At 45.6% G+C, this 13,878-nt stretch overlaps 1 protein-coding gene across 1 annotated transcript in view; it reads left to right on the forward strand.

Moving 5' to 3' along the window:
* Positions 1–2,079: 2,079 nt before the first annotated feature.
* The window catches only part of HSPA12A (heat shock protein family A (Hsp70) member 12A), a gene marked incomplete at both ends in the record, with an annotated part of 141,740 nt that continues 129,941 nt past the window's right edge, over positions 2,080–13,878 (forward strand). The window contains one exon of the mRNA XM_082854171.1: positions 2,080–2,167. Within this exon, the coding sequence (XP_082710297.1) occupies positions 2,080–2,167 (88 nt within the window). The remainder of the gene's footprint in view (positions 2,168–13,878) is intronic.

A 13,878-nucleotide genomic window follows, 5' to 3' on the forward strand; every position in this document is an offset into this window, starting at 1 on the left:
GTTGGCATGGTGATGACTAACATTTATGAAAACTCCTTAAGTGTGTGGCCCCCGTCCCCATTCCCACAGTGTGTCACTGCTGCCGCCAAGTGACAGGTCTGAAAAAATCAGCAAATCTTAAACAATTAGAACATTGATTCCTCTTTCCAAATCCAAGGCCCCTGCTACCTGCTAGACAGAGATACTGTCTTCTTATGTGATGGGAACTAGGGAGTGACGCTCTCCTCAATCAACGTGACCCTCATGGGCGTCCCTCCGGAAGTCATGGCTTCTGGGAAAAGAAAGCCATGGGTGATGGAGAAAATAAGCTTGCCTGAACGAATATATCTAATTTTCGGGTTGAGGCTGTTTTTAGTTTAGTTTGGGTAGTTTCCCACAGTCTTATGCAAGAATTCCTACGCTACAGGAAGGGAAATTCTCTGTCGTAAAAATCCACTCATCACACCAAAAACTCGTAACTTTCGGAACACGCAAGTGCTTGCGGACGTACGCAAAGACGGTTCTCTTGAGCAACCTCATTCTTGAACTGGGCTAAGAGCTTTTCAATTGCCGTGACATTTTCAGCCAGGGAAGTAGTAGTTGTTGCAGAGCAATGTTTTACAGGCAATTACTTTATATGATCAATGGAGCAATTTCCCTTCCAGAAAGGAACCAAAGCGATCAAGTTAAATCATTAGAGAGAGAAAGAGAGAGCGGGAGAAAGGATTCATCTCATTAGCAGGTGCCGGTGCTGCGGGCTCCGCGGCGGCGCAGAATGTCGCTGGCCCTTTAAGACAATGGCTGTGCTCCCTCCACCGCCGCCGCCCCCTCTTCTGTCGCTGTTGACAGGTCTAAACCTCCCTAGCAGCCCATTGTGGCCGCAGTAGGAGGCACCTGCAGAAAATGTGCCAAAACCAGGCAGGGAGCAAGAGCTTTTCAATAAACTCCGCAGCTGGAGAGGAGAAGCAACACTAAACTACCGGGCGCGGAGCAGGCACGTGATGGGAAAAGGGGTCACCACCAGACACCTCCTACCGGCTTTCTGAGCGCCGGTCGGTTCAATTTGCTGACATCTTTTAGCTGGCTTTTCTCTATTTGCTTAATATGCTGAGGTATTTAGCTTAAAAGCATTAAATGCTCCATCACGATGAGCTGCTCTCTCCCTTTCCCATTTACTGTTATTAAGGACATTTCCCCGTATTTTCTCTCTCTTTCTGCCCCAAACTAAGATTGTGTACTTTTGCTTCTCTCCCATGACTACTTACAGGCATTCTCCACCAGACGCTGCCCGCTTGATTTTACTCGTCTTTAATTCAGGGACAAGTAAAGCTCTGCACACTTAGGATCTTGTGCTGCTTTCCTAAAGCACACGCATTCCGGCTGCTGTAAGCACAGGTCTGGAAACGGCACTGCATTTCAACTCAGTAAACAGTTATTGTGCATCTTCTGCGTACCCACCACTGTCCTCAGGGCTCCTGGAAATTCAGACAGGGACAAGACGTGCTTCCCCTCTCGTACTGTTTATGGATCCAGCAGAGAGCCTAAATGGCTATTATAACTGAATTTATTTTGCACCCATGCACTTTTCTGTGTAGTACTTGCAGCCGCCGGAGTGGAGGTGGGGGGGGGGCAGGGAGGGACCCGGGATGTGCTGGTGGTGCTGTGGCTTTGTGGAGCGTGCCTTGGGAGTCAAGAGGACAGATTCGCAACGTCAAATCTCCAAGATAGATGATAGACGAGAGCCTGGCATAGCCCCTCGGTTTTGGCGGCGCCTTACCTTTACACACCACTTCCCAGTTCTCATGATATGTCCATTTTTTTTTTTTTTTCTCGCTTGAAGCAGTAAGGCGTTATCTCTGTCTTACAGATGAAAACATCTGAGACTCAGGGCAAAGCACCTTGCCCAGGGCCCCACAAGGACTAGGTGGTAAGTCAAAGGCCCGCAGGGACCAGCGCCTCCGCCGTCCCCCTAAACCTTCGCTTCCCTTCTGCCTGGTGCTGCCTTTCAGACTGCCTACCGCGCTGAGCACAGGGCTTGCGAGCGGCACGGAAGCACAGAGAGTGCCATTTTCACAGTGTAACTCTTTCCCCCTCCTACAGATGGACAGTGTTGGCGTGTACGGATTCTGTGGGTGTACAGCAAAGAGCAAAGTGAAGTGTGATTCAAGGTGGGAAATAACCGCTTCAGGTAGGAAATGAACTAATTTGTGTAAGTATCGAACCGGCGTCGGAAGCAGTCACCCCTAGAACGACATCCTTTTAGAGAGGGACTAGGTACGCTTAGATTTGTGCGCGCGTAAGGTATTTGCTAAACCGCCGCGTGTTCAGAATTGCTTGCTCAGAATTCCAACAAGTGGGAAGAGGTGCGGGAGAAAGACGATTGCAGAGGCACTTAAGTCATGAAGTCATTTCCCACCTACCCAAAGCCCAGGAAGGTCGCCGTCCACGCTCACAAGGACGGCTCATAGAGCGGGACCTGGCACCCGTCTAACCTGCTGGGCGCACGCTGGCCCTGGGGGCCTGCATCTGGAGGAGACGGTCTCGCCCCTCCGCCGAGCTTGTTTATGCTTTAACATGTCTCTCCTCTCAGAGGACTGGTCCTCTTCTTCCTTCTTCCCCAGCGCCTCCCTCCAATTCTGGAGAAAACAAGCGGACTATTCATGTAACAAGAGAAAGAGGGAGCAGGGAGGGGGGAGATGCCACCGACAAACTCCATTGAAAGCCACTGGCTGTTCATTTACATTCACACTTTTAAAAAATGTTAACTAATGATGTTAAATGGTTTGCCAAAGGTCCTGGCAGGTCAGTTGTAGAAGTGTCATTTCTGCCTAATTAGGGCTCTTGTGGCTGCCCAGGGCCTCCCAGTGCAACTGGTGACAAGCCGAGAGCTGACAGCTTCAATTGGTGCCAATAGGAAGGTTGGGCCGGTCATGTTTTCCAACTCAGCCAGGTGTTTGCTGAATGGGGGAGGGGGCCTGGCGAGATCTGAGGGATTCTGTGATCCTTTTTCTTTCAGGGCTCCCTCCCAAGTCCTTCCCCTTTGCCTGTCTTGTCTTATGTCAAGGTCAAGAATGGGCTTTGCTAAATCAGCAATTTGGGTTATCTCTGGGAGGTCATTAGGAATCCCTGGCCCAGACTTTTCAAGTGGTCTCAGACCCCAGATGCTAGATTTTTTTTTTCTCCCTAAAAATCAGAGGGTAGGGAAAGAAAAGTTTTAAGTGAAAAACAATAGTAGGGAGAAAGCAAAAAAGATGCATAGCCACAAATCATTAAACTCCTGAAGACATTCATAATAATAAAATTGCTTGAGGAGAAAACAGCTGAAGCATCCTGATCAACGCCTTAAATCTCTGATCGAAGAAAAGGCAATAGGGAAAAGAAATCCTAACATGTTCCATTGGATATAGAGTACCTGACACATAGTAGGTGCTCAATAAATAATTTATTGTTTGATTTTTCAGGAGAAAAATCATCTGAGAAACAAAGAGTGATTGATAGAGATCCTTCTATTTCTCATGCTTACTCTTATTGTTTCTATAGCACTCTTTGAATTTCTCAGTTGACCATGAAATCATGCTAAGTTGGAGTGCAGCATGATGGGGTGATATGATTATCTTATTTTTTGTGCTGTGTCTCCCTTTTTTTTTTAACAACTTAAAACAAGCAAAATACCGCTGGTGCTCAGATGACCCAGGCGCCCCAGGCTACAGCAACTATGACACAAAGAGGCAGTCCTGTGGCAGTGATAGGACATCTGTGCCTAGAATTTGGATTTGACACCCTGGCAGATCCTGCGGGGATGGCAGCACTGCCGATTGATTTGTGCCTGAACTGAACCTACCAGCACTGGAGCATGCACGCACGCATGCACACACACACACTCTCACACACACTCTCACACACACAGACACACACACACACACTGACTGAGGCTGTTATGGGGCGGTGGACAAAGAATGACTGGATTAATACATGGGCTTTGGGGGGCAGTGCTGTGTTAAAGGGAAAAAAAGTGAACTGAAAAAAGCGATGTTTGTTTTATGAAAATTTAAGACCAAACCCCAAGCTTACAGTTCTGAGAAGGAGGAGGGAGACTCAGGTGATGGGTGTCTGAAGCTAAGTTTTCAGCTTCCTTTCTTCACGCAGTGATGCCTCTTCCACCCGCTGCCTCTGTTTTCTCTAACGTGGGACAATGAAAATTGGGGACAGAAATAGAGACTGTCTGTTGGTTTTACCAAAGGAGTGTTGTGAAGTTAAATGAGACAGAGTACATAAGCACACCTAGGGCGACACCTGGTGTGTATCAGGAGCCGGATGGCAGTGAGTTCTCTCCGCACTGTCCCAGGTTCTTCATGGTTGGAGGCCATGCGCTGTTCTGTGGTGTCAAGTTATTTTCTCAATACCCGGGACATATTTGAACAAAGAGAATTAATAGAATCGACTAATAGGCTGACCTCATGAATGATGAGTGAGCAAATGAATCTAGACATTTTCAAACAGTTTAGTTGCCTGTCTCACGCTTTCCCTCCAGGGACCTCCTTTGTCACTAAATTCCCTTAAAAGACCCACTTTGCGTTTTCGCCCGTCCATCTCATGCCACAGCACATGCTTTTTTCCCTCTCCTTCAGCGACCTCCTTTGTTTACTTGTACTGCTTTTCTCCTGGGATATGGCTCTGCCTCTAGTCGCAGTACTAACCCCTGTCTGGGCTCTGCCTCCTACATGTGCCTCTGTCTCAAGTCCTGATCCGCAAAGCTGCCGCTGCTGGATGTGTGCTTTGAGGGCGAGTGATTGCTGTCTGGCTCTTACGAATGCTAAGAAGTGGCCACTTAAGGCTCTCCTTGTGGTTGGGAAGATGAGCATTTAAAAGTCATTCTGTAAGATGTTAGTGGTAAAGAAAACCTTCTGCAGCAGCTAAACCAGCCTGGAAAAATAAGCCAATTAGTTACTAAAACTGAAACAAACAAATAAACAAAAAACTTCTGAGCACTTATGAACAGAGGAAAGAACGTGTGAATTACAAGTCCGCTGGCATTAATATACCCCAGTTGTATACGTGATAACTGATCATCACAATGGTGACCCTGGAAAGGAGGAATTGTGTTCAGCTAGACATTACCTAAACTTTTCTGAAAGGCAGGTCTGATTTTGTTTTCCCATTGTTTAAGTGGCCCTTCTCTTTGACCTTAAACCCTTACTCTGGTTGTGCTGACCTGCTGGCAGTTCTCTAGACATTTCAGGATGTTTCATGCCTCAGGGCCTTTGAACAAATTCTTCTCTATCCTTAGAATGCCTTTTCTCCCTATTGTTTTCCTGACAAATACCTACTCATTGTGCCACCTCCTCCACCAAGCTTCTCCTGATGCCCCCCATGTTAGATTGACCTTTTTCTCTTTTGTGTCCCCCTTCAGAATCTCACATTCTTCCGATACAGATGTGTGAGAAATAAATGCTCAATGGTGTGTGCCGCTGAGGTTTTGAGATAGTTTGTTATGTGGCATTGTTGTGCCAGTTTATAACTGATGCATGATAGAGACCGAACTACTCTTAATTGGCGAGTTTGAAATTATATTCCACCATTAGTTCAAATGAAAACTACAGTGCAAAATGAGAATAAAGTAGTTAAAAAAAAAAGAGAGAATCTCACATTCTTCTCCATAATAATAATAGTACAAGTTCCCTTTTACTGAGGGCCTTCTGTTTGCCAGTTAAGTGTAAATGCTTTTGCTACTGTACGTACTCACTTTACTGATGAGAACCCACAAGGTGCATGTTTAAGGTCACACAGCTTGAAAGCAGTGGAGCAGGACCTGAGCCCAGCCAGCGTGACTGGAGCACATGTACTAACCTCCCTCCATCTAGAACCACCAGCCCACGCTGTGCCCCGTTATAAGTAGCCACGATGCCGATAGATCCGGGCACGTGGTTTCAGTTTTTTTCCTTTCTAGATGGTGAGGCCCTGGAGGTTGGTGACACTCTTATATCACTCTGTGTTCCAGGGCCTAGCGTAGGGTCGGTGCATGGCAGAGACTCTGAATGTTGGTTGAATTTAATAAAATTGAATGGAATTGAATTGTACTACATATTTGTGTATGTTATACATATGTGTATTCTCTCTCTCTCCCCCCACCTCTCTTACTCTCTTTATATATATGCATATTTCACATACGTATGTGCATGCGCACATATACATATTTTATATACGTACAGATACAGTTATTTACACATATATACATATATGAATATGTAGGTATAGATACGTAAATGAACAGACATATATATGTATATAAAGAGAGTAAGGGAGCCGGGAGAGAGTCGGTTGGGGTCTGGAGGAACGTACGTGCATCACAGTCTCTGACTTTGAACCGTGAGTTTGGAGTCTCTGTTCATCTAGTTTCCTGGTAGCCTGGATGAGACAGCTTGTACCTTGGCCTGGATAGTCCGAGAGACAGAGCTCGAAGCTCTCACAGCTCTGTGCTGGGTGTCACTGCATCTAAGGAGGATGGTCCATAGAGGAGAAGGAGGCTGGGTAGGGAGCAGTTTGGGGTTTTTCCCTCTGCATCATCTCAGGTGCGGAGGTGACACGTCCTGCTTTGTCCAAACGTCTTTCCTCACCATTCAGTCCTCTTGAGCCTGAGCTCGTTAGTGATGGTGAGCGTGGGTTTCGTTCTGTGCCTCAAGCGCCCAGTGCACCCTCCCATCCTGGAGGTGCTGTGTGTCATGTGTAGGGCAAGACTGACTAACGACCCAGCATGGGGAACGGCCTCAGCACAAGACCAGAAAGCTTTGCTAGAGCTGCGAGGCACCTCTGAGATCTGGGGAGTTGGGTGAAGGTTCAATAACAGCCGATTCAAGGGCAAAAAACTCTCCTTTACCCTTTGGGTTCTGTCTCACGCTATTGCTTATAGAGGGAAAACTTTCACGTGTCCTTTATAGACAAGTGCCAGTTGACACCGAGTGCGTCACGTCTATCTTACCTTCATGAGCATGAAATCCCTGTTTTAAAATCAGACTCTCAAACTTTACAAGCTGTCAGGTTCCTATAGATTTTCCTGGAGTCATTCAATGGCCCTGGGTGAGCCCTCCCCCTGTCCGCGTCCTGTTGACCTTCCTGCCACTACCCGTCCTGCCCCTTGCATCTCTCTCTCTCTGCGCTCCTCTGCCCTCCCCCACCCATACTAGAACCCTTCCTCTCAGCCTGGCCAGACCACACCCATCCTTTGCCTTTGAGAACTGTTTAGGCTGGTGGCCATCTGACCCTTTCCTGCTTTGCCGTGGCACTGCTGTTCTTACTACCCCTTCCAAACTTGTCTCTTAAAAGGTAAAACACTGACAGGTATGCAGATTTGGATGGAAACATGGTAAAAATTGTTTCTTGTGCTTTTTCACCACAGTAGTCCAAATTGCAGAGCTGAATCAACTGGTGCTTCTGCAAGAATGGAGTGTCTCTGAAGTTTTCTTATTTTTTTATATTTGCCCATTTTTAGTGTTTCTCCATTAAGAAATAGGCATTTGTGTTTATATATAAAAACAATTTCCTAAATCATGCCTTCCGGTGCCCTTGATACGCCCTACATTTCCTGGGCAGGGCCGAGTGTCCGACCTCTGTTGCGTGGGGCCCTGTGCCTGGCTTAATGCTCTGCTGTCGCCATCTTGAAATTCTTTTTCTTTTTTTTATATCTTTATTGGAATATAATTGCTTTACAATGGTGTATTCGTTTCTGCTGTATAACAAAGTGAATCAGCTATATGTATACATATATCTCCATACCCCTCCCTCTTGAGCCTCCCTCCCACCCTCCCTATCCCACTTGAAATTCTTGATAACTTGAGTTAGGGCCCTCATTTTCATTTTGTGCTGGGCCTTGTAAATTATGCGCGTGGTCCTGCCTTTGAGGTTATATGACCCCTCTGACTGCAAAGCATGGAGTTTGGGGATTAAAACCTTAACGTGAATTGTCTATCGTGGCCTAACCAGTGCTTAGCGAGAGCCTAGGTACCCTTTTCTTTTCTTTTCTTTTCTTTTTTTTAAACATCTTTATTGGGGTATAATTGCTTTACAATGGTGTGTTAGTTTCTGCTGTATAACAAAGTGAATCAGTTATACATATACATATGTTCCCATATGTCTTCCCTCTTGCGTCTCCCTCCCTCCCGCCCTCCCTATCCCACCCCTCCAGGCTGTCACAAAGCACCGAGCCAATATCCCTGTGCCATGCGGCTGCTTCCCACTAGCTATCTACCTTACTACGTTTGTTAGTGTGTATATGTCCTAGGTGCCCTTTTAAGGAAGGAATTCTGGGCTAAAGGTGATGGAGGGTCAGGAAGGTTGGGGACCCTGAAGGCCACCTTTGCCCAGGATCGGCCGTGCCCAGCAGTGTTCTTAGCGTCTGTCTACAAAGGATAAGGAGCGAACAGTCATTCTGTAATTCATGTTCAGTAAGGCGTCCTGCGAGAGCCCTGCTTTTCACCTGGAGCTGCCAAGTCATTTGGTCAACAATTTCTGCTTATTTGAAGTATTCAGAAAGAAATCCCCATTGGAGCACACCAAATGTAGAAATGGACTTTCCTTTTAAAACGTGTGTATGTATGCTCTTCATTTGATTTCCTTTACGTTTGTAATCTCTTCTGTCTTATTCCAAAAGGGACTTTCAGACATACATGTAATACAATAATAAGAATGATACATCTGAGAAACAGGCCTGGAAGGGAACCAGGGTGAAGTCAAGGGTCAGGTGAGTTCACAAGTGCATACCATGCGGTCTTGTGGATTTTGAAAGATGAGTCACAAACGTGTGTCTCGGCCTCCTTGTAGTGGAGGGGAAGAGAGGGTGAGTGGGAAGCAGCTCGAGCTTGGCCTTCACCGTCTCCCCGTGGGATGTAGAGATGTCGGGAATATGAGTTGCGTTCTCCGGGAACCTGTTTGCCTGAGGAACCCGTCATCTCCCAGGAAACCCCAAGGTAGTGCAGAGTGACGCTTCCTCGGAGGAGAGGGTCATTTTGAGTATGTCGTGATGTCCTGTCCCTCAGTCTGTCCCTCATCTGCCTGTAGACTGGGGCTTGAGCAGGCAACGACGGAAGCCCCCCCGCTCCCGCACGTGCCTCCCCCTCTGAGAGTGGTGGGAGCCGGCCAGCGCCCCGCGGTGATGACACAGGCCGTGGCTCCAGCAACCTGATGGCAGCGGCAGCAGCGGCGGTGAGCCCGGCGCTGGCAGTGTTGGTGGCACTTTCGCGGTGGCAGTGGCACCAGCACTGGCGGTGGCGGTGGCACCAGCACCGGCGGCACCCGTCCCAGCAGGAGGTGGCACTGCACCTTGGAAGTGGATGCAGCAACGTTGCAGCAGCTGCGGGAGCCGGTCAGCTTCAGCCAGTGTGGGGGGCGGGCGGCCGGAGTGGCCCAGAGAGGGCCCTGCAGTGGCTCCGTGGGTGACAGAAGCCTGGATGATGGGAAGCAGCACAGAGGCCCATTCAAGGAGGTATTTGAGGGTCCCCTGGAGGACGACTCCTCCAATAGCAGGTGGGAGTTGGAGCCAAAGAAATGCTCTTTATGCTAAGTGACCCCATTTTTAGCCTTAGGATAGGGTGACCCATAAAGAGATGAGTGACACAAGATTTAGAGCATTTTTGAGATAAGAACCAAGCAGCTGGTTAAGAGAAGCTCAGCTCTCCCTTATGTGGGCAGCGGCGCACTCATTCATTCATTCAGTGATTGTCCAACAGACATCAGTGGAATCCTTCTGGAGCCGGGTTTCAGGGATCTGAACTGGCTCTGCCATTTGCTAGTCTGTGATCTTGAGAAACTTATGTGATTCTCTGCACCCCAGTTTCTCCATCTGTGACATGAACTGTGAATAATATTAAGTATTCACCTCAGTGGGTTTTAAGAGAATCAGATGCCCATGAAGTTGTTAGCAGAGTGGCTGGCGCCAATTAAGCATCCAATAAGTGTGAGCTATGGTGAAAGGTTATGAGATGTTCAGAATCCCTCACTAACTGAAGTAGCGTTTGTCCACATAATGAAGTGCTGTGTTGCCACCGCCCGGAAGGCTGCGCTCTGTTACCTGTGGCTGCGGCGTGGTGGAGAGATAATGGGTGCTTTGATTGATTTGATTTAATTACTTTTGTTATCTGCCTTTCAGGATTTTTCCAGAGCACATGAACTGTATATGAGATTTTCAAACAGCAGAGAAAGAAATCCCATGTGACCATCTCTTTGGTGCATTTATCTGTTCCCTGACGCCTCTGTCTCCCACATGCTTGAACAGTTCCCGTGAAGAGAGGCACAAGGGCACCCAGGGCAGCTCATCAAATCTGTTGGCAGCTCTGACTCTCAGAAAGTTCTTCTGTAGACTGTTTGTAGTCTCTGACAGTTATGTTTCTTGTTCATTTATTCATTTAACAAATACGTGTTAAGTGCCTCCTATACGCCAGGCACGGTGATAAATTCTAGGGAGACAATGGTGAACGGGAAGCCTGTAGGCTCCCTTCATGGAGCTGGTAATTCAGTGAGGTCCTCAGACTGTAACCCAGTAATTAAATAAATATGTCATTACGAGTGGGAGTGCACAGCAAAGATGACGGGGAAGGGGAGTTGGGGGAACGTCCCTGGGAGGTGACAATTAAGCTGAGACACGAAAACGTGTAGGAGATATTGGGGGTGTGATGGGGGGGCAGTGAGCAGTCCAGAAGGAGGTGCAGAGTCTGCTTAGGAACCACACAGAGCATCTAATTCCCTTTCCATCTTGAGCCCTTAAATATTTGAAGATAACTTCTTCTGTTTTGCCCCCAGTCTCTTCAGCTTTGCTTCTTAGAATGCGATTTTACAGCCCTTTGCCATTCTGAGATCCAGTTTGTTGATATGCTCCCCGTTTAATAACAATTCTGTTGAGCTATAATTCACATACCATACAATTCACTCATTTAAATTGTACAATTCGATAACTTTTAGTGTATCACGGAGTTGTGCAACCGTCACCAGATCAATTTTAGATCATTTTTATCACCCCCAAAGGAAACTCCCTTTCCTGTAGCAGTCAGTCTCCATTCCCCCCACCCCAACCCCTGCCCTGGGAAACGCTAATTGTTCTCTGATACTAAGTGCTTCTCCTGCATACTTCATGTAAATGGAATCATACAGGAGGTGGCATTTTGTAACTGCTTTTTTCATTTAGCACAGTGGGTTTTTTTTGTTTGTTTGTTTTTTTACATCCTTATTGGAGTATAATTGCTTTACAATGGCATGTTAGTTTCTGCTTTATAACAAAGTGAACCAGTTATACATACACATATGTTCCCATATCTCTTCCCTCTTGCGTCTCCCTCCCTCCCACCCTCCCTATCCCACCCCTCCAGGCGGTCACAAAGCACCAAGCTGATCTCCCTGTGCTATGCAGCTGCTTCCCACTAGCTATCTACCTTACGTTTGTTAGTGTGTATATGTCCATGACTCTCTCTCGCCCTGTCACAGCTTACCTTTCCCCCTCCCCATATCCTCAAGTCCATTCTCTAGTAGGTCTGTGTCTTTATTCCTGTCTTACCCCTAGGTTCTTCATGACGTTTTTTTTTCTTAAATTCCATATATATGTGTTAGCATACGGTATTTGTCTTTTTCTTTCTGACTTACTTCACTCTGTATGACAGACTCTAGGTGTATCCACCTCATTACAAATAGCTCAATTTCGTTTCTTTTTATGGCTGAGTAATATTCCAGTGTATGTATGTAGCACAGTGTTTTTAAGGTTCATCTGTGTTGTAGGTACCAGTACTTCACTTCTTTTTATTGCTCAGTAATATCGCATTGTATGGATGTGTCGCGTTTTGTTTATTCATTAGTCAATCGATGGACATTTGGGTTGTTTCCGCTTATTGGTTATTACGAATAATGCTGATGTGAACGTTCACATACAAGTTTTTGTGTGGATGCATGTTTTGACTTCTCTTGAGTATATACCTTGGAGTGGAATGTCTGGGTCATGGTAACCCTATATTTAACTTTTTGAGACACTGCCAGACTGTTTTCCAAAGCCACTGTGCCATTCTGCATCTCAACTAGCAGTGTATGAAGCTTCTTATTCCTCTACATTCTGGCCAACAGCTGTTAATCTGTCTCTTTGATTATAGTCATCCTCCTGAGCGCGAAGTGATACCTCATTGTAGTTTGATTTGCTTTTCAGAAGATGTTAGCATCTTCTCATGTGCTTATTGGCCATCTTTAAACTTTCTTTGGAGAAATGTCCATTCATATCGTTTGCCCATTTTTAAATTGGGTTATCTTTTTATTATTGATTTGTAAGTGGTCTTTATATATTCTAGATACAACTTCCTTATCAGGTATATGATTTGCAAATATTTTCTCCCATTCTGTGGGTTATCTTTACACTTTCTTGATGGTATCCTTTGAAGCATAAAAGTTCTAAATTTTGGTTAAGTCCACTTTATCCTTTTTTCCTTCTTTTTGCTTGCGCTTTTGATGTCATGTGTAAGAAACCATTGCCTAATCTAAGGTCCCAAAGATTTATATCTATGTTTTTTTTCTCGTAACTTTTATGTCTTTTAGTGAGAGTTTTACAGTTTTAGCACTTACACTTAGGTCTTCCATGCATTTTGAATTCATTTTTGTATATGGTATGATGCAGGGGTCCTTCTTCATTGTTTTGTTTGATATTCAGTTGTCCCAGTACCATTTATTGAAAAGACTCTCCTTTCCCCCACTAAATTGTCTTAGCACCCCTGTCAAAAATCAATTGACTACACACGTGAGGGTTTATTTCTGAACTCTCAAGTCTATTCCGTTGATCTCTATGTCTGTCCTTCTCTAGTACCACACGACTGACTATTGAAGTTCTGTGGTGAGTTTTGAAATTACAGAGTGTGAGTCTTCCAACTTTGCTCTTATTTTTCAAAATTGTTTTGGCTATTCCGGATCCCTTGGATTTCCATGTGAATTTAGAATCAGCTTGTCAGTTTCTTCAGAGAAGCCAACTGAGGTTTTTCAAGAACTTGTGTTGAAACCAGAGACCAGTTTGGGGGAGTACTGCCATGTTAACAGTATTAAGTTTTCTGATCCATGAACATGGAATATCTTTCCATTTATTTAGGTCTCCCTTAATTTCTTTCAACAATGTTTTGTAGTTTTCAATAGATAAGTTTTATACTTCTCCTATTAAGTTTAATCCTAAATATTTCATTGTTTTTGATGCTATTATAAAGGAAATTTTTAACTTTTCACATTTGGATGGCTCATTTCACATCCCTTTTACAATGTGGTTCTTAAAACCATCAGACTAGCACTGAATACAGTGGGATGCCCACCTTACCCTTGTAGATACAATTCCATGACTGTAACCCAAGACAAAGTTAGCTTTTTGTGGGAAGGGGGAAAGGGGGATTAGGGTGAAGGCACAGTAAATCACCTATGATGACAAATGACTTATGTCAACAAAAACCCTTTATACGTTTTCAAGTCTTCTGCCACTGTACCGTGCTTCCCTCCTTCCATACCTGGGCAGGTAGCTCTGGGAGCCAAAGGTAGCACATTACCCTTTCCATTTCGAATTCTTAGATTCAGTGCATTGCCTCTGGTCTATGAGTGAGGTTGATTTGGGTGTGATTCTGATCCTGGTCATGATATCTTTGTCTCCCAGCCTATGCCCAAATGTAGTGGACATACCCTCTTTGTTTTCATTCTTTCCAGTGTTACAGAAGCTCAACAGGACTTTGCTGAGGGCAGAGGCTTGAGGTCCTGAGCTCAGAACCTCTCTCTGGGATCATCAAATTTCAATCTCTGAAAAACAATATCCAGCCAGTCCCCAAGCCACCTAATAGTCCTTGCACTCAGCTCAATAGTCCTTGCATCCAATCCATATGTCAACCCCACTGAATTTATCAAATGCCCTACTGA

This window comes from Leucopleurus acutus (assembly GCF_964270905.1).
Source record: "Leucopleurus acutus genome assembly, chromosome: 14".
NCBI lineage: Eukaryota > Metazoa > Chordata > Mammalia > Artiodactyla > Delphinidae > Leucopleurus > Leucopleurus acutus.